The sequence below is a fragment of the Leucopleurus acutus genome, assembly GCF_964270905.1.
Source record: "Leucopleurus acutus genome assembly, chromosome: 8".
Taxonomy (NCBI): domain Eukaryota; kingdom Metazoa; phylum Chordata; class Mammalia; order Artiodactyla; family Delphinidae; genus Leucopleurus; species Leucopleurus acutus.
In genome coordinates this window covers 18,879,846-18,901,301 of record NC_139151.1, presented here as the reverse complement: position 1 = coordinate 18,901,301, position 21,456 = coordinate 18,879,846, and the positions used below count along the sequence as shown (strand labels likewise).

The 21,456-nt window shown below is 48.9% G+C and overlaps 1 protein-coding gene across 1 annotated transcript in view; it reads left to right on the top strand.

Moving 5' to 3' along the window:
* Positions 1-21,456, top strand: part of ZBTB16 (zinc finger and BTB domain containing 16) — a 190,165-nt gene that overhangs the window by 116,969 nt on the left and 51,740 nt on the right. The window contains exon 4 of the mRNA XM_082845161.1: positions 13,783-13,869. Coding sequence (XP_082701287.1) covers positions 13,783-13,869 — 87 coding nt within the window. The remainder of the gene's footprint in view (positions 1-13,782; positions 13,870-21,456) is intronic.

The following is a 21,456-nucleotide window of genomic DNA, read 5'->3' as shown; positions in this document are numbered from 1 at the left end:
TGGAACTGTCAATGCCGTGGCTGTAATGTAACACCTCAATTATGGTGCAGGGGGTAAGGAAGAAAGACTCTGAAACCTGCAAGCTTCTTTAGATCCACAGCCTGAGCCACAATTAAGGTTTCAGAAACACCAAAGGCAAACCAATGAGTGTCATTTTTAACCAGTTTGAACATTTTACTACTTCCTAACATCAGAAGCACCGGGGCTGGAGAGCCTGCTTCTCGTCCTCAATAAAGTGATTAAGCTGAATGGGTGTTGGGGAGTATTATTAGGCTGAGAAGTGCTAAAAATAGAAATGCTCTGTTTTCTGAAAGCCACAGCAGGCCTGGAGAGACTGGCAGCCTCAAGGTGCCACTGAGGGGCCTGAGGAAGGGGAGGGAGGGTGGCAGTCCCCGGGGCCCCCGGTCTGAGATGGGGTGGTGGGTGTTATGACGGGCATGCTAGGTGATGGGCCTCTTTCCCAGCTGTTCATCAAGAATAGAGTGACAGTGGAAGCTGTGGATTGGTTGCTTCTGCCTTGGTTTTAAAGAACACCCTTCCCCCACCCCAAGATGTGTGTGTGTGTGTGTGTGTGTGTGTGTGTGTTTGTGTGTGTGTGTATTAATGAATTTAAAGTAACTGACAATGCTGGAGTCTAGGATGGACAACTTGCCCTAAAATTTACACATTCCGCCCTAAACTAATTGGGTTTACCTGCTGCTCTTGGTCGGGGGGGATCTAATTTGGGCAGTGAGTAAAGGGCAAATTATAGGGGCACATGCAGACAGAGCTGGGGAAGGGGAGAGACCTCAGAGCCAAGACTGAGCATCTGCCCTGTCGGGCCTGGATTAACTGGGATGCTCAGGGAAGGTGGAAGAAAGGGACTTTTTGGTTAACTGAAGGTCAACCTAGAAAACCTTGTCTATTTCATTCTTTGTAGTTTGCTGTCATTCATCAATGTGAGAGGCCATTTTTCTACTTTAAGGGAATACAGTTGATTGTTTTTTATGATAAAATATCTTGCTGGCTTAGAAGCCAAAAGGAGAATGCCCAGGAAGGGAGCCAATCATGGAAGGATATGCCCAACTGTGGTTTTATTGGAAGTCAGTCTTGAAGATCCGTGGTACCTTTTTCTTCTGTCAAGCCCTGCACATTTTCATATCTTGAACTGATTCCTCCCCCTAACAGCTTTAGGTGGCAGGCAGGGGGGGCCGGCAACACGATGTCCATTTTACAGGTGGAGAAACGGAGGCCGAGTAGTACATCAGAGGCCACAGCACAGCCAGATCAGTCCAGGCCCTGTCTGATGGACAGCAGTGGCGCATTCCTGGACCAAGAGGGGAGGGTTGTTCTTTAAAGAAGAGGGATGAACTGAGGAGGTGGCCTCAGAGATTGTGGGAGAGATCTCCTACCTCCAGGGATGAGCCAGAGTATGGAGAACAGCAGAGGCCTCGAGCACATTGCCTCTGGGACCTTCTTCTAGTCCCTTTAATATGAACTTCTTACTCTTTAACCTTTTATATAATCAAAGGCCCTGATGGTTAGGTGGGCTTCCCATTGCTGTCACCCCGATTGAGTTTGTTTCTCTTTCTTTACACTGACTGGCTATGAGACCTTGGACCAGTGAACTAAGCTTTTCAAACCTCAATTTTCACCTCTGTAAAATGGGGATAATCTTAGAATTGATGGCAGAGTTAAACGGTATGTGGCACATAAAGTAGTTAGTATGGCGCTCGTTTATTTTGTAATAAATGTTCACTAACTGTTAGTTATCAGTATTCTTATTATTACCATCAGTGCTGCAGCAGCAGTAGCGGCGTTGTTCCTCATCGCAGGGCAGCCCTTGCGGGACCCCTAGCATCCTGGGAAGGGAAGAGTTAGGGTGCAGTTGCTGAACGCCAGTTCCCATTGCTGGGCACCTTCACGTGCATCATCTCACGTGAACTTCCCGACAAGCTTGTGGCCTCATTTCTGGCTGAGTGGTGCCCCCTGGAGTTGTGCAATTTCACAGTCCCCCTTGTAGGATACAAGGGATGTATCATTACCTCTTTAGCAGGTGAGGAAACCGAGGCTCAGAGAGGTTAGACTGCTTCTGCTCTTGATGCAGCTGGTGGGCACCTGAGCTGGAATCTGTCGACATCAAAGCCAGGGATGGACTTGACAATGACTAAATCCTGCCTCTTCCCGGCAGCCTGGCCGGATGTCTGTGAGGGCTGTGGCATGGCTTCCTGGTGGGGCTCTCAGGAGAAGAGAAGCTTCTGTCTGCAGGGCTCTTACAGGTCACAACCAATGGAATAGTCAACAGACACTTGTATGCAGATCCCTGCCCGCTGGTTGTCACACTGTGACAGCATTTGAAGCCCTCTGAAATGCTTTGTTCCTTGTCACCTGTTGAAATATGATTGCCTAGGGGTATTTTAATTTAAAAACAAAGTACACACACACACACACACACACACACACACACACACACACACACACGGTTGCAAGTGGAATTGGAGAAAGATGCCAGGCGTTGGGAGAGAGCAGGGGATTCTGAAAGAAGTGGGGCTAAAGGAATTCCCTCTATACGGATCCCAAAGAGATCCCAGGGCTGTGAGAGGCCTTGGCGTGCTTTTCAGTCAGTGAGAAGTGAGGGAGGAAGGATCCTGCGAGGAGAAAGGGAGGGCAGGCCAGAATGCGGTTAGGGCTGAGCAAGAGGCTGCCCTCCCTTTTCTCTGAAAGCACCTCAAGGGGAAATTTAATTGGAGGGAGTATCAGGGCATGTTAGGGGACTGGAGTGGTGGTAAACATCAGCTTGTGATTGTGGGTAGGCAGGGTTTTGATTCTGGCCGTCACCCCTGGAGTGGCCTGGTTTTACTTTTCCCCATCATCCAGGCAGTACTCATGACCCTTACCCGGGGAGGCGGGGGGGTGGGGGTGGGGGCGTCCCCTCCACGCCAGGTTTCGGGTGAAGGCCCGTGACAGGGGACTCCGGAGCTGCTTCAGTAGAAGGGGCAAGGTAATTGAGGTTGAGAGCAGGAGGCCAAAGGCTCAGGTCACAAAAAGTGCTTTGAGGCTGCTCGATGCCAGCAGAAAGCCCTCTTTCCATTATGATTCTCTCACTTGAGAATCCCCAAGTGGGGACCAGGGAGGAAGACGACTGTTGGTGACCAAGGGTTGAGGGGATATCCAGTAAAATCATGGCGGAAATCCCCACTGGGGTTTTTCTGGCCTTTTTACTTAGTTTCTTACAGAAGCCAGGACTGCAGTGCTACAGGATGAAGCCGTGAACACCTGAAAGCTTGGGTGTTCCCTGGAACTCAGGGGTCAGCCTCTGCCTCGCTGGCTCAGGCCAGCTCTCTCTGGCTAATGATTCTCTCAGTGTCTGGACTGTCCGTCCCACTTTGCCTGCCTGATAGAGAAAGGTCTTCCCCAGGAGAGGGAACCCCCTGGCTGGATCCAGCCCCAGCTTGATCCAGCCACCATCATCCCATAACCAAGGGTTGTAAGCATTTGAGCCCCTTTTTCAGCCATGCTTAGCCTTCTTTGCCATGTGCTTCCAGCTGCTTCTCCAACAACACCCTGTCATCTTTTCTTCTCCCTTAGGTCTCAACTAAAAACTTGTCATTTATAGATGGGGCAATGAAGTGACTCACCCAAGGCCACACAGCTCAGGCACGGACAGTCAGGGCTCTGGGTCCATTTCTGTCTGTGCTGCTGCAGGAAAGCTGGGTGCCCCTGGGTGCCGCTGGCCAGCAGACCCCTCCTCGAGCCAGCTGTCCACCTGCCTCATCTGGGGGGGGGCCTCTTCTCTTGCCCCAAACAGCTGAAGCCCATGCATTCAAGAGCCCCAGAGAATGCAGTGTCTCACCTTTCTGGGCCATATACTCATTGCAGGTGGACCTTCTCCCAGGAGCTGTGGGGCTGGAATATTACCGGAGTTCCTAAAGGCTCAGGCCAAAGGCTGGTCTCCTGGAGCTCATCAACTTGATGAAGTGAAATTATTCCATAATCATAATAACTATCTAGGCACTTACTGTGTGCCAGGTACTTCATACAGGTTCTTGTTCACACTATCTTAGGAGGACAGATAACCCCATTTTAAGGAGGAAGGTAAGGCCACAAAGTTGATGCCAGGCCCATATACCACCAGTGAATGGCAGAACCCCAAAGCCGTGTCTAGCCACTAGCCGCTGTAGGGCTTTACCTCGGGGAGATCTCTGAGTGGGCACGGTGTGTCTGGAAGAAAGTATGCTGCATCACAGCAAGGGCTGACATTCCCACGGTAAGAGAGGTTTTTGTGCCATTGCTCTGATTCCCACCATACTTTGATTAGCCAATCATGAAAGTTGCCTGGGCAAGAAAGGGATTAAAGGCAGTGGTAAGGTGAGCCCCTAAATCAGCGCTCTTAGATTTCAGGAAGATTTGTATGTTGTTTTCATTGCAACAGATTTACCATCCAACTTGTATTTTATTTAAAATAATTCACCTTAAATAGGTTTGCACTCATCTCAGTAGGAGGACAGTAATGCCCGTCAAAACTTGGCCGTGAGTGTTGGGAGCTGAGGGGAGATGGGCCATTTCTTTGATCTTCTCCCAGTGGAGGGTGATCGGGCCATGTCTTTACTTGTACATTGTTGGTTTGTGTGGGGGTGTCTTGGGGGTGCACAACCATCATTGTCATTTGCCTTTCTTTACCTTCCACTCCCCAGAGAAAGTCTGCTGAAGACTTACCCAAAGTGGGAGTCTCTCCTCCTTCCTTTTTTCTCTTTGTGTTTGGTCTGGGGTGGTAAGAATATTTTAAATGTTATGATATGTTTATTGCATGCATTTGACGTCTATGTGGGTCTCAGACATTGACACTGGGGAAGGAAGCAGTGGTAATAAAGATGATGTTAGGGACAAGTAGCTTTTACTGAGGAGTTGCTGGATGCCGGACATGGTGGGAAAGACTTTACATACACTATTTAAATGAATCACCACTCAACCCTGTGAAGTAGACATTCTGTGCCCAGTTTTACAGGTGAAGAAACAGGTCCAGAGAAGATAATTAGTTTACCCAGGGTGGTAGCTAGAAATGGTAGAACCCAGGACTTGAATCTGTGTTTGTTTGATTCCAGAATGAGGGTTCTTCTCTACTAGGCAGCTGTATATTGAGTGTGTGTGTTTCTGCTGGCCATGGACTGTGTTTCTAAGCCTATCGGGTTACCTGCTGGTGCTAAGAGTGGCAACAAAGGAGTTTTCTAAGCCTCTCTGGGCTGTGAACTGAGTGGCAGGGATAAGGGACAAGGTGGACCTCTGTTTTCTGAGATATGAGAACAGGAGCAGTGAAAGCCAAGGGTGCCAGGGTACCCTAGAACCTCCTGGTAGTATGATGTTTATTAGGTAGGCTAAGAAATGGCCTCTCAGACTAGAGATGCCTCAGCCCTTCCTTTTGACCCATTCTAAGATCTCATCCTCTACAGAACGGACTTCTAGCCAGTTGTGTGGTGTCTGGCACTTACCAGGTCATTGATGGGAAATTAACTTCCAGAGATTGGAAAGCCTGCTGTCATTCAATGATCTCTGTCGCCCGGCCAGGGAGACTGTCTTGGTGGCTTTCTCAGTCCTACCTTTGACTGAGGCCCTGTGTCATTAGTTCATCCCCCCACCCCCATCCTGTAGTGAGGCCAGGCCCTGAGGACCTTTCTCCTTCGTTGTCACGGAGAACTACCCTTGAACCACATTCTGAGCTGATCAGTAGGGCTGCTTGTTTTCCAGGCAACCCGCATCTGCCCACCTGCTTTCCCTTTTCCCTCTCCCCTGAATCTGTGTATCTTATGGAGGTGCTGGTTTTGTATCGGTTTCTGTTGTGTTGATAAAGGTGAAAGAGAGAGAGAAAGAACGTGTTATAGAGAGAGCAGGCTTCCAGCTCCTCTTAGGGAGTACACATCTCCTTGAGTGAAAGAACACGCAGTGCTGGCCTTTGGAATTGGCAGCCAGTGTACTGTTCTCTGTCAGATAAGAGGTACTGTAAATAAAACTGTACACCATGGCCCGTTGTAAAATGCCCGGCGTCTGTACTCATTGTTCTGACGGCTTATGCTTTTTTTGGGTCTGCTGTTTTGGTACACTCTGTACTTCCTTATGTAAGCAGGCATGCATATCTCATCAGAACAGTCAAGATGTTTATTTTAAAATCTCAAGGAATTAAAAGAAAAAGGACACAGGACTCAACATCAGATGCTGGCAAACGTTAGGTGTTTTTTCAGTGGTTCCTTCCCCCCCCCCCTTGTTGTTAGCACGGGGGTGGGAGAAGTTTTGGAGGGGGAGGGATTTTGACATTTTTTTCTGCTCTCATTGGCTTCTGCCTTCTTTACTTCAGAGAGACTCCAGCCCACATCTGATTGTGTTCGGTATCTTCTCAGCCCCTTCCTAGATGCTCGGGACCCCCCACCCCATTTCTGGGCAGGAAGGCTAGTAGGGAGGAAGGTTCTGTAGTCTGCCAAGGGGGAGAAGCCAGAGGTAGTGTCTGAGGAGGGGCACAGCTGCGGGGAGCCTGCCTGACATGCTTCTGCTGGATTTCAGCTCTGTTGCTGTTGGAATGCTGGGCATTTGATAGAAAGCTTTATGGTTTTGAAAGTGCTTTTCTGGCATGTCTCTCCTTTGATTCCTGCGAGTCAGGGTGATCCTTAGCCCAGAGTGGAGTGGCTCCCACACACGGAGGCCTTACACGGGCTCCAGCCTCCATGTGGGCTGTGGCGACTGCCTCCTTTCTTTTCACCCTTAACCTGCTGTGAGCCCTCCTCCTTCCTCTGGCCCCCGTTTAACTTTCTGGAGGCATCAGGAAGTCAGGGGGAAAGGGGAGAATTCCGAATGGTCCGGCAGCTTCTGCTCCCCTCCCCCCTGGTGCAGCATCCCTGGGAGACTGGCAGGGGCGAGAATGTCTGTCTGTCTGTCTGTCTTTCCCTTAACACTGACTCTCAGATGAACTCAGTGCCTGGGCTGGGAGTGGGATCATTCAGCAGACCTCTGCCAGCCAGTGAAGGGTCCACTCGGGCTGACCGGAGCCTCCTGAATGTCCTGGAGGAGGGCTTGCTTGTTTGCTGCGGGGCTGTGAGTCCTGGGTGGCTGGGCGAGGAGCAGAGGGCCGACAAAAGGGACATCCTGCTCCAGAGGAAGCAGACAGCTCCACTTTCTAAGCTTTCCTTTCCTTCTCCCCCAAACTGCCTGAGAGCTAGCCAGAGACCATTTCCTTGAGTTTTGAAAAAGGGACAGCAGAGAACCCAGGGTGTGTAGAAGGACTCTGCCACCCCCTAGGGGACAGCCTGTCAGTGCCCCCTTCCCAGGCCAGTTCTGTGCCCGGGAACCTACCCGAGGGTTTCTTTGTTTATCAGGCAATCATTGAGCACCAACTGTGTGTCAGGCAGAGTGGAGAATTGGGGATGGAGCAGAGGACAAGACAGATGCCGGCCTTGCTCTCACAGAGCTTACAGTCTGCTGGGGAGACAGAAAAGAGGAAAGGAGCCCATAAGGCAGCACAGGACCTGTGAATGGGGCTCCTGGGACTGGTCAGATTCGGATGTAAAAGCTGGGGGAGGGGGTGCCGTGGGAGGGAGGGAGAGCTGCCAATACTGACACGCTGGTCGTATGACAGATCTTCCTGCACTTCAACAAGACATTCATGTTTAAATTAGCAGGACAAGGGGTGTGTGTGTGTGTGTGTGCGCGCGCGCGCACGTGCGATTATAGTGAAATATGTCTTTACAAATGTGAGACTCACTTTACACAAGATAAATGGCCCCCAAATAGCTGTACACTGAATTTCAGTAAAAATCAATCATACTTTGCACGAAGGAGTTCTTGAAAGGAGTCCTGGCTCCGAGCCTGGCTGGGTTGATGGTCAGCGCCACTGGCCGGTTCTGTGGCTCTGCCCCCATGCATGGCCCCAGCGCTTTCCCCACCTTGTCACAACCCCTTTGGGACGGCCTCTCGCTGTTCCCATTTTACAGACGGACCCACAGCCTCACTGAGATGAGGCAACTCACTGAGGGGCACAGCTGGTGATTAGCTTGGCTGGGATCTGTCTTACCCGAATCCTGAGCTCTTAACCACATTCTGCTGCCCCCACCCCCCCGCCGCCCCCGGAAGTATAAAGAACATTAGTAATATCATAGCCACAGAGGGCCTGGCAATTAACAAGTTTTACGTTTGTTAATATCCACTGTCTCCTTCAATCCTGACAGCCTCCAGTGAGGCAGAGGGATCCGATCATTCCCATTTCACAGACGGGGACACAGGCGCGTTGAGGTGTGGTGATGTGTGTGATGTCCACAGCAGGGAATGGCTGAGCCGGGCCCGGGACCCAATTCTCCCCACGTTGGATCTTACCGTCACCTCCTCTAGTTCACTCAGATCTGTAATTGCTGGGGAGGATGCGTGGGTCTAGCCCACTTTATCATGGTGTGGTTCTGCCTCTTTGCTATTTAATTTCTTTCCCTGCAATCCATACCCCATCTCTCCCTCTCCCCTCTCTTATGCTATGCCAACCGGCCAGGCTCCCCGCTCTTCCTTTGCCTGGACCGGGCTTTCTTAGAGAGTGGGCTTACCTTCTCGTTCTCCCCTCAGATGTCAGCTCATCCCATATAAAATAGACGCCCCCGCCCTCTCTGTCCCTCTTCACTTATTTCTCTCTTTTTCGCTTATTACCACCTATTTTATATTTACCTGACTTTTATTTTTTAAATTAAACAATTTTTTTTGGCCGCACTGTGTGGCATGCGGGATCTTACCCAGAGCAGGGATCGAACACCGTGCCCCCTGCAGTGGGAGTGCAGAGTCTTAACCACTGGACCGCCAGGGAAGTCCCTTACTTGACCTTTAAAAATGTGCCTCTGCTCTAGAATATAAGCTCTCTGAGGGCAGGGATTTGTCTCTTTTGTCCATTTGCTGCAAGCCCCCCCCCCTTGGCATCTACTTAACAGACATTCCGAAAACATCCTGTTTGTGTAGGAAGGAGATGGGGAGGAATGTCTGTCCCTGAGCCGTGCCCTGGACTTCTCCCCACTCCAGGATGAGCCCCAGGAAATATTGGGGGTGGGGGTGGTAAATGCAGCTGATATGTCCGTATGTGCCCATTGTGTTCAACTGGCATGACCTGCTTCCTGCCCCACAACCCCCTTGCACTGATGCTTTATAAGTATATTAGTGGCTGAATGATGTCACCGTAATGCATTTTGGGAATGGCGGTGTGGTTTACGCACACCTGAGTTGCCCTGAATGCAAACCTGACATCGTACTGAAGGCAGCAGCGAACAGCATATGCACAGTAAACAGGCAAAGACTGCCTTATTGATTAACAAATGAGGCCTCTATTATTGATCAGAGCTCGGTGAGGAAATTTATCACTTTTAATTTCAGGGCTGCCAAATATTTCTGCCTCTGAGCCAGCCATTACAGAGACAATTTAAAGGCACATGCCTCCTCGCGAGCGGGGGGGTGTCTCTGCCTCTCTCTGCTTGGCTCCTGTGTCCTGGAACTGCCCGTCCTTGCTGTTGGGCTGGGGGTTTGGGGGGAGTCTGGGTGGGGGTCGGGAGTGCAGAGGCTTCATGAATGGGGGCTGGCGTGGGAGCCCATGTCCGTGGTATCCGCGTGGGAGGGGGGTTGTCACCCACAGTCACTGAAGACAGGGGACTTTCACACACTCAGCTCAGCTTTGTGACTTCAGCAAGGCAGGGGTGGAGCGGGGAGGACTTTGAGGGCATCCAGATGTGGTCAGGCCTGGGCCAAGCCGGCAGCCTTGCCGAGCTCGTGTGTGCTAATCTGCTTTCTCTTCATCTGAGCTTGTATGATGGCGTACATCCGGCCCTTGACTGCCTACCTGCACTCCTTTCTTTCTCCCTGCTTCTCAGTCATTAAAGCAGATGCTCCTGCAGCCACATGGATGGCTGTCTTCTAAGAAACCTCCTCCCGCCCAGCCCTTTGAAGCTAGGGCATGAGGAGGTTCCTCACCCAGAGGCAGGGCTCCAGCGCCATGGCGATGGTGATGGTGATGGCGAGTCCACGGGGCACCCTCCCCTTTTCAGTTCCTGCTTCCCTCCTCAGGCCCCTCCTCCCCCTTTCTTCTTTAGGGGGCCATGAGAACCGGTGGGATGTAGAAATAAAGAAATAAATACAGTTAAAATCTGATCCCTTACAGATCCGCAGAAAATCATTGCTGGCTAATGATTTGGAACTGGGGACAGTTTCTCACTATGACAGGGCTGCGACTTCATCCACCCCCAGTCGTCCCACCGCTGCCCTTTGAGGTGCTTGCTGCATTTCCATTATAAATGGATGGAAAGTGGCTTGGCCGTCTCTAGTGTGAACACAAGTTGTGACTGCTTTGCCATCGAGTTCCCTGGCTCTTTCTTTGAAGCTCTAGAAGCCGCTGACAGGCCCTTAGCCCTAGGACGCCTGCAGTTTGTAGGGACACCTGGAGGGGATCACGGTATTCTCCCTGCCTTGAGGCGAAATTCAACTCCAGCCACCTAAGACAAATGACAACATTTATTTTTAAAGCGCTTAAGGAAAAGTGATTTCATATCTTTACTGGGGCACTTTATCACTCATTTATTTAGTTAATCAACTGATATTTATTGAGCATCTAATAGAGGGCATATGCTGCTCCTTATTAGGAATGTAGACAAGATCAATGCCCTAAATGTTTATTAGTATTTAAGTCTATACTAGTTCAACTTGTATTCTGAGTTCTCACCCTTAATGTGCTAAATACTCCAAGGCCAAGATTTTAAAACTATTTAAAGAGTAGTGGAACCCTTTTTTCCAAATAGAATTTTACAAAACCTTGATGTATAAAAGCATAAATTGGATTTTAATTTTTTTTTATTTGGGGAAAGGGATTTCAGAGCCCAACTTCATATTCATGAGGCATCTTTGCAGATGGACCCCTAGGGAGGCTGAAGGGTATAGAGATTAAGAGCAAAGGCTGTGAAGTCAGGCTCCCGGGGTTTGAATCAACCTCTGTGGTTACCTACTGTGTGACACTGGGAAAGCTATTTAACCTCTCTGTTCTTGAGTTGTCTCATCTGCTAAATGGGTATATTCATACTATGTCCTTTAAAAGGTAGTTAGGAGGGCTTCCCTGGTGGCGCAGTGGTTGAGACTCTGCCTGCTAATGCAGGGGACACGGGTTCGAGCCCTGGTCTGGGAGGATCCCACATGCCGTGGAGCAACTAGGCCCGTGAGCCACAATTACTGAGCCTGCGCGTCTGGAGCCTGTGCTCCACAAGAGAGGCCGTGATAGTGAGAAGCCTGCGCAGCGCAATGAAGAGTGGCCCCCACTCGCCGCAACTAGAGAAAAACCTCGCACAGAAATGAAGACCCAACACAGCAAAAAAAAAAAAAATTAATTAATAAAACTCCAACCCCCAACATCTTAAAAAAAATTAAAAAAGGTAGTTAGGATTAAATGAAATGATACATCCTAAATACTTAGCCTCATGCCTGGTATACGCCACAGCCTCAGGAAATCTGAGATGGTTTGAAAACAGCACTAGACTGCTTTCTACTACAAATATGTAGAAGAAGTAGTTCTGTCTCTTACAAGACCCTGATATGAAACTAAAACACAGGTACACTTAAAGAAATGCTCAGACGTGTTGAAAGGAACGCAGTGCAGCTGCAGATTAGAGAGGGTAGAGCAGTGAGGGGCCCGGCGTGCTTGGCGCATGCGTACTCCGGTCTTGGAAATGGACTAGAACCGGAGCGGACAGGAATGAGGCGGGGCGTTGCTCAGGCACAGAGACCCACCGAGGATCAAGCGGCGCCCACAGAGGGCCAGGGAGGACAATTTCTAGTGGAGCTGGACAGACAACTGGGTCAGGTTATGGAAGGCCTTGAAGCCAAGTAGAGGAATTTAGAATCAGTGCAAATTGTGAGCCGCTGTATTATTTTTTTAACTTTTAATTTTATATTGGCGTATAGCCGATTAACAATGTTGTGATAGTTTCAGGTGCACAGCAAAGGGACTCAGCCATACGTACACATGTATCCATTCTCCCGCAAACTCCCCTCCCATCCAGGCTGCCACGTAACATTGAGCAGAGTTCCCTGTGCTGTACAGTAGGTCCCTATTGGTTATCCTTTTTAAATAGAGCAGTGTGTACATGTCAATCCCAAACTCCCTAACTCTCCCTTCCTTCCCCCCTCCCCGCCGTAACCATAAGTTCATTCTCTAAGGCTGTGAGTCTGTTTTGTAAATACATTTATTTGTATGATTTCTTTTTAGATTCTGCATATAAGCGATATCATACGATATTTCTCTTTCTCTGTCCGACTTACTTCACGTGATATGACAATCTCTAGGTCTATCCGTGTTGCTGAAAAAGGCATCATTTCATTCTTTTTTATGGCTGAGTAATATTCCATTGTATATATGTACCACATCTTCTTTACCCATTCCTCTGTTGATGGACATTCAGGCTGCTTCCATGTCTTAAGCCATGGTATCTTTTTGAGCAAGGAAACGTGAGGAATCAAGTGGCCTTCAAGGAACCTGCCTCTGTTGGGTGGATCAGAGGGTGGCTGATGGTGTGGCAGCTCTCCTGAGTCATTGGGTCATTCTGGGCATGACCCAACAAGGGCCTCGGTAGGGGCAGTGGTTATCGACATGCAGTGGAAGAGATGCATCTAGAAGACATTTTGAGGGAAAACTGCCAAGGCTTGTGACAGGTGCCCCGTGGACGAGATAACAGAGCCTTGAAGACTGTTAGCAGGTGGTAGAAAGTCATCTTCACATCGTGACACTGTCGCTTTGAGTCTTGTAAATATGGTTCCAGAAAAGTCGATCAAATTGAATTGCATTGAATTGATTTTGTTTATTCCATAGATATGTACAGTAATACGTTCCCACTGGGTGTCAGGCAGATGCAGCTGTGCGTGAGATGACATATTCCCTCCCTCGGGGAGCTGGAAACGGAGCCACAGGCATTTAGGAGACACCCTGGTGAGGCCGTGACCCGGAATGTACAGGGTGCTGTGGGAGCACAGAGGAGGACTGCCTCACCCAGACAGGGGGGCAAGGGTTTGGGAGCTGAGGCATGAATGATGAAGCGGGGCTAGCCGTACTGTGGGGCTGGGGAGAGGGGCAGGAGTGTCAGAGCCAGAGGAGGTACAGAAAGATGCTTGGAGACCTTGCAGTGAAGAAGCAAAGGGCTGGAGACCAGGGAACAAGGATGAGGAGAGAGAAGAAGCAGGAAAGAGAAGTGCAAGAAGGGCTTTGTGAGTCACCGTGTAGAGTTTGGACTTTATCCTGAAGGCACTGGGAAGTCATTCAGAGGTTTTAAATGGTCAGGTACAGGAGGTGGCCAGGTAGACAGTTTAGTTTTAGATGCACTGAGTTAGGGGTTTATCCAGGTAGTGATATGTCAGCAATTCCTATCTTCCTGTAAAATATAATCTGGGCAACAGGGCACGTTACTCCTCATTGGATCACATACTCCTTTCCATCTCTCACCTGGAGCCAGCCCCCCAGAATCCCCCTTCTTCTTGGGCATCACTCCCGGAGCCCATCTCTGTTTGTCTTGGTTATGCTGGTTCTGTTCCCTGTTCTGTCTGGGAGAGCCCTCGGTGGGGGCATTCGGAGCTCAGTTGGGTGGGTGATCACATCTTGGAGGAGGGTCTGGGCTGGCTGCTGGGACCATGGGTTATTCCTGACTTGGGATCTTCACAGGTGTTAAGCCCCCTCCCCCAGGGTCCACCTGCAAGATTTTGGCCCACGACACCCTCTCCTAATGCAATATCCCTCTTGATAGTAAGGTAACTGCCTCTCCTTTCTTTCAGCGGGTGCCAAAGCCTTTGTCTGTGATCAGTGTGGTGCCCAGTTTTCGAAGGAGGATGCCCTGGAGACACACAGGCAGACCCATACTGGTGAGTGACTGATCCCCGTCCCCCAGGTCCTCCGCAGTGTGACGGCACATGGACGTGAGTATCTTGTTTCCCCAGGGGAGCTGTGAGTGGGGATGGCTGTGCCATGCTCAGCTACCGTTGCCTGTGGGGCTGGCTGGGCAGGAAGTTATGTGTGTGACTTTGCCCCAGAAGGGCAGCTGCCCTGGATTAGGCCAAGACCGCTGTCTCTAATAGGCCACTTAGATCCTATCTTCATGGAGACTCTTGTGGAGGCCTTAGGAAGCCCGTGTGTTATCTAAGCATCCCCTTCCCTTGGTGAAGGGTCAGGAAACCTGCACCCCATCTGACTAACTCTGAAACCGTCATGTAGTGGGCTGGTCCTCCCTCTGCAACAGTCTAGTCATTGTCTGAAAGCAAGCAGTCTGTCCACAGGGTTGCGTTTGAACAATATTAACGAACAATGATACTGCTGTGATTTCACGGCATCAGTGTCATCTCATCGTGGTAGCTGACGCCATCATCATCATCATCATCAATGTAGCTTCACAGTTACTGAACGTTCACAAGGTGCCAGGCACTGTTCTCAGTGCTTTACCTGATCTCATTTGTCCAGTCTTTCCATAACTTTGTTAGGTAGGAGGCTATTCCCATGTCATAGATGAGGAAACCGAGGTTCAAAGGGAGGAAAGTGACTTGCCGAAGTGAACACTGAGGACAGGAGTGGTATGGCTTAGACTGCCTGGTTTAATCCTGATTCTGCCACTTACTATCTGTGGGACCACGGATCAGTTACTCAAGCTCTCTTAATCTGGGTTTCCTCGTCTGTTAGAAAAGTGGAGCAATAATGGCACCTACCTCATAGCATAGATTTTTGGGGGAGATTAAATAAGATATTTAATTAAATAAGATACTTTATTTGAAGTGCTTTGGGGAATGCCTAGCTCATAATAAACATTCAATGAATAGTAGTAGATGCATTTAATTTAATAAATATTTATTCAGTTCCTGTAATGTGCTCCACACTGTTGGGGTCTTTAGATAACATTCTTCATGGAACTGAGATTCTCCAAGGGAGACAGGATACGCAAATAATTGTGCAATATAATGCCAGGTCATAATAAGTGCTAGTGAGAAAAAATATAGCAGGATAGAGAGAAAAGTGGTATTTTAGATCAGATGGTCAGGCTTCTGTGAGAAGGAGACATCTGAGTAGCGTCCTAAAGTTGGGAAGTGAGTCATTCAAAGGTTTCAGGGAAGAAGTTCTGAGCAAAGGGAGCGAGCACTTGCAAAAGCCCTGAGGCTGTGTTGAACTTCACAAGTTCAAGGAAGAGCAGGAAGAGCAGTGTGTGGTCGAGGGGAGGGGAGTGAGGTGCAGAGAGTGGTGGGAGGTGAGATTGGAAATCAGGTGGGTCTCTCAACCCTGGCAAGGAATTTGGATTTTCTTCTGCATGTGCCAAGAGTCCTCGGGAGGGGGACAAAAATATTTGCAAATCATACATCTGATAAGAAACTTTTGGTTTGAAAATGTAAAGAACCTTTAGGACTCAATAATAAAAACACAGATAACCAAAATAAAACGTGTGCTAAGGATCTGAATAGACATTTCTCCAAAAATAGACATATGGTCACTGAGCGCATGAAAAGATGTTTGACATCATTAGCCATCAGGGAAATACAAATCAAAATCACAGTGAGATCCTACTTGACACCCATCAAGATGTAGCTCTAATGAAATACTGGCGGTAGGAAGTGATGTTGAGAATGTGGGACAGTCAGAACCCTCACACACGGCTGGTGGGAGCGTAAAATGCTGCCGCCACCTTGGAAAACAGTCGGGCAGTTCCTCAGAAAGTTAAACAGTTACCGTGTGACCCAGCAATTCCACCCCTACATGTGCGAAAACATGTATCTACACAAAAACTTTCACATAAGTGTTCATAACAGCATTATTATTTATAATGGTCAAAAAGGTAGAGATAACTCAACGTCCACCTACTGATGAACGGATAAACAAAATGTAATTTATCCATACAATGGAGTATTATTCATCTATAAAAAGGAATGAAGTATTGACACATTCTGTAACATGGATGAATCTTCAAAACATCATGTTCAGTGGAAGAAGCCAGTCACAAAAGGCCACATAGTGTGTGATTCTGCTTATATGAAACATCCAGCATAGACAAATTATAGAAATAGAAAGTGAATTAGTAAATGCCAGGGGCTGGGAGATTTGGGGGGAAATAGGGAGTGACTGCAAGGTATGGGGTTTCTCTTTGGCGGGATGAAAATGTTCTAAAATCGATTGTGGTGATGGTCATGCATCTCTGAATATATTAAAAACTATCGACTTTATACTTTCAAAGCATGAACTGTGTATTATATGGTATATGAATTATGTCTCAGTAAAGCTGCCTATACCTGCACACGCAAGTGTTTATAGAAAAGGGGGAATATAGTCCATTGGAAGGTGTTGAATGGGGGGATGGCATGACTTGATTTATGGGTTTAAAATATCACCCTGGTTCCTGTGTTGAGAACTGACCATAGGAATGTTTCAGTTATCAATTGCTGTAGAAGAAACCAGTCCAACAGTAGATTAAAGCCACGATGTGTTACTATCTCAGACAGTTCTGTAGTTGACTGTGCTCAGCTGGGCAGTTTTCACTTGGGGTCTCTCACTTGGTTGCAGTCGGATGGTGTCTGGGACCGGAGGCATCTGCAGGCTCGATAGGGCTGGGTGTCCACGATGGCTTCCTCATTCATATATCCGCCTCCCAGTCCACCCCATGGCCTCTCTCTACAGCAGAGCAGCCTGGACTTCTCGCCTGCATGCTCAGGGCTCCAAGAGTCAGGAAGCAGAGACTGCCAGCCCTCTTAAAAGCTAGGCTGGAAACACATAGCATCAGTTCCGCCATATTTCATTGCTCTTAGCAGGCACAGGACAGCCCCAGATTCAAAGGATGGAAGAGTAGACTCCCCTTCTCAGGGGGGAATGACAGACACATAGGGGAAGAGGAACTGGGGCAGCCATCTGTGGAGACAAGCCACTAAGCGACCACAGGGACTGGGGGGGAAGAAGGAAGATCGGTCAACTGCTGCTGCTGTTACAATTATTGTCAATATCTTCTTGTCCTTCTGCCTCACAAAATCAGCCTCTCTGAGTGGAAGACATACGTCCTAGCCCTGGTATCAAGGGCTTTGGGCTGGTGTTGCCCTGGCCTGTGGCAGCAGGAGGAGAACTTTCTAGGTGAGCTGTCATTCCAGCCAGTGACCCCCTGGCTTTGTTAAAGAAGGGAACTTGGCAAGATTGTGCCCGGAGTTGCAGAGCTAGTTATCTTCAAAGCCAGAGGAGGACGTAGGTCTCCCAGGCTCCCAGCCAGTTTCTTATTGCTGGACCACATATGTAACCAAGAATCCTAGTCTGAGAATTCAAGCTGGGGGGCTGAGGAGACCGAGATCTGAGCCAGCTTCGCCAAGCAGCCTCATTCTGTCCACCCAGATGAAACTTGCAGCAGCAGGGAGCAAGCTGCCCTCACAGCCAGGGCCAGGGTGAAAGGCTGAGTCCCTGCTTGGTGAGCGGATGGGGTATTGTTCACAAGCAGACCCCACACACTTATTGAGCATCTTCTGTGTGCCTGGCGCCCACTGGGGATATGGCGGTGAGCAACACAGATGTGCTCCCTGTATTTCTTTATCAAACAACTTTATTGAGATATAATTTACATACCGTTCACCTGTTTAAAGTATCCAGTTCAATGGTTTTTGATATATTAGTGTATTTTTAAAACGGTTGTAAAAGATATATACATAAAATCTGCCATTTTAGCTATTTTAAAGTGTACAATTCAGAGCAGTTGATGATATTCCAACCTGTTTTTAGAGTTTGGTATTGATTCAGCTTTGAAAGTCAGGAGGCATCTTAGGACCAATGCCCTTCGAGGATTTATTAAGTCAGTGAGGACTTGAAAGTGATCAACACTTTCCAAAAAAGGATATTAGTTTCAGGTATGATTGGAAAGAACCTGGAGTTTGAGTCAGAAGCTGAGGAAGGGGCATCTGACTCCACTGTCTAGCAGGTAAATCACCTTGTTCCTCATCCTTTCTGACCTTCAAGTCTCCTCACCTGCAAAGGAGTATAGTGCCCATCCTTCCTGTAGCAGAGGTGGGTCCCAGCCCATTCAGACTTACTTTTGCTTTATCTCCAAGTTGAATCCAAATTGTGGAGGAGAGACCAAGGTGGATGCTTTGAGAAAGGCTCCCTCCCCACCTGGCTGTGAGCGCAAGGCAAGCTCCCGCTGAGTGAGGGACTTCGGCCACCCCCTGGTGTGGGGCAGGGTGCCCTTGGCTGGCGAGAGAGGCGGTAGCAGCCTTATCCTCAGCATTGGGTTGGCAACGAGGCAGCTCTTCTGACGCCCGTTTATCATCTATAGTGCTGCTTCCTGCAAAACCCAGATATATCCTTAGACTCTTAATAATCAATGAAAGCACACAACTTGAAATCTAGTTGCCGTCTCCATGCTACGACAGGGGGCCTCTGAGGAAGAGAGAGGCCTGGGTATGAGGAATGCTGAAAGTGACGCTAATGTTACTGGACTGGGAAAAGCTGGTGGGGTACCAGGTATCGTTGGAGAGCCATCAGGAGGGCAGAGAGAGAACTCTGTAAAGGAGAAGCAGTCAAGACCCTGGGAGAGTAAAGTCATGGGAATGCCACCTTTATATTTCTTTTTTTTTTGGCCACGCCACGTGGCATGTTGGATCTTAGTTCCCCGACCAGGGATCAAACCCGTGCCTCCTGCATTGGAAGCATGGAGTCTTAACTGCTGAACCGTCAGGGAAGTCCCCACCTTATATTTCCGATACCTTTGTTGATCCAGCTCTAACTTCAGTGCCCTTTCCACCAGTCCCCAGCTGCCTGCACATTGACTCACTGTTGTCTGTGGGTGTGTGGCTGAACGGTTTAGGGAGAGATCGTGTAGGTCGTGGCCCTTTCCTGGGCAGGGCTCTTTTGGATCCCTGTGACCCATTTAACTAAGAATCCTCAACACCCCGATGCCCATGTTCCCCTTGGGAGATAGGATACAATTTCCCTGAAACAGATCAGGTCTGGGAGTTCCATGCCCAATGCCGCCCGCCATGTCGGAATTCACAGAGCTAATGTGTGGCATGGCATCAGATGAGTGATCAGGGTGCCTCACAGGTATTCTTGACACTGAAAAATGAATTTAGTAGAAAGTATTTCCAGTTCTGTTTTTGTCAAACAAAAGTCATCTTCACGTCTCATCCTTTCGACCCCACTTACCCTGGATTTCTGTCCTGGTGTGTGTGACCCCTCCTTGTGCCCTCCCTCCAGGATCTTTTTTTTTTAATATGTGAATTTATTTATTTTATTTATTTATTTTTGGCTGCATTGGGTCTTTGTTGCTGAGTGCGGGCTTTTCTCTAGTTGCGGCGAGCGGGGCTACTCTTCGTTGTGGTACACGGACTTCTCATCGCGGTGGCTTCTCTTGTTGCAGAGCACAGGCTCTAGGTCCGCGGGCTTCAGTAGTTGTGGCGTGTGGGCTCAGTAGTTGTGGCTTGCGGGCTCCAGAGCGCAGGTTCAGTAGTTGTGGCGCAAGTGCTTAGTTGCTCCACGGCATGTGGGATCTTCCCAGACCAGGGCTCAAAACCATGTCCCCTGCATTGGCAGGCGGATCCTTAACCACTGCGCCACCAGGGAAGCCCTCCCTCCAGGATCTTGGTGGCCTCCGGCTGGTGCTCAGGGAGGACACACTTATGGTTGGGTTGGGCTCAGGCTTCGTTGTCACACTTCAGTTTTCTGTTTTGCTACAGTGAAGACTTTGAGGAGATAAACAGAGTCACTTTACACCTTTTATATTATGACAAATACATATTGCAAAACACTGCTGCTTCCAAAATGTTTGGGTTGCAGAGAAGTGAGGAATTAACAGCTCTGCAGCTCCCCAAGATGCTTGTACTTCATTTACACATCAGAATTTTTTTACACTGTTCAGTAAAATAAAAAGCGAGAAAACACACATCCACGCACGTGTACACACACACACATCCACTGCACCACTTGGGTTCTATATCAGGAATGTCTTAAATTAGTAAGTAGTTCTTTAAAGTCCAGATAAACTGATAAATACCATTAATGACTTAATTTATACTCTGGGTTTGAAATCTGACACATGGACACTATCTTGGCTCAGGAAACGCAAGTGGTTTTGTGCCAGAGGTTTTAATGACCGATCAGTAATATAAATTGCTGCATCACTGAACAGAAATAGCTTCTCTGTGTCATTTGATCTGGAAACTTCTCCGGCCAGGCAGCAGTTAATAAATTTAAAAATAATTACCCTCTTCATTCAAAGTCAAACTAATTAGGAGTGGGTTTTACAAATCATAATGTTGTCCAAGCCACTGTACGTCCCCGTTTGGGATTTGAACAGGCCTGGGGGGCAACGGCTGGGATCAGGTGGCATTAATTAGAAGGCAGGGGAGATACCACAGCTGCTGAGCTGAAGGTGAGGGGGTTGGGACAGTCTGCAGTGTGCCCTGTGGGGGAGGGAGTGAGGAGAGCTCAGTGGGGCAGCCTTGGGGTGGAGCTGTAGGAACCTACAGCTCTTTTAATCCATATGTAAGGAACTCAGAGCACCTGCCTCTGTGTGATCTGAGCATGGGGGAGATGAGGCCAGTGCTAGTGTTTGGGGGCCAGGCCTGAGAGACTATGAGAACCCCAAAAGCAGGAAAGGCAGATGTGCGGTTGGCTGGGGAGGATGGACCTGCCTAAAGGCAGGGGAGTGGGGAGGAGGACCTCTCGAGGGCTTTATTCACTCGGCAGGTTGGGGCCCTGATAGCAGGGGTCAGGTTTGTCTTGCAGGCTTCAGGGAAGAGGGACCATTGGGACCTGATGTCTGAGTGTGACATTCAGGGTGTTGGGAGCATAGTGACACACAGGACTTGGGATCTGGTGTCAGACCGTCTAGATTCAAATCCCAGTCCCATCACTTCCACATTTTATGAGCTTGGGCAGGTTGCTTAACTTCCCTAAGCCTCCACTTCCTCCTTGGTAACATGATGGCAATGATGCTATCGTACAAGGGATGTTGTGAGGATTCAATTTGATGATCCGTGGAAAGCACTGAGCGTAGGCCTTACATGGAGTAAACTCTCAGTAAGTGGTGGTGGTGGTTACTAACACTGAACCATCGTGGTCTTCACCAGAGGTCGTGGAGGGTACCCATTCCCCTGACTAGATAGGTGAGAGGGGAAGGGCCAGGTTGACCGTAATGGTGGTGGAGGAATGGGAATGGTGTACAGCTGCTTTTCCAAGGTGATGGGAGCTTTGAGGATCCCTGACTTGTCCTCTGGCCAAGAGGACGTTTCCAGCATGCTCAGAGAGCTAACAGCCCCTGAGCCCTCTAAGTGCAGTGGGGAGGGGTGAGGGCAGAATGAAGTTCTGCTTGTTGAACAATCTCACAGAGCAGATTTGGTAGATCTTATTTAAGGCCCTAGCTAGAATGCTCAAAGCTGCCCAGGAGGACCACCCTCTACCAATATCTAAGCAAATGCTGTATACAGCTAGGTCAGACAAGCTACAGAGCT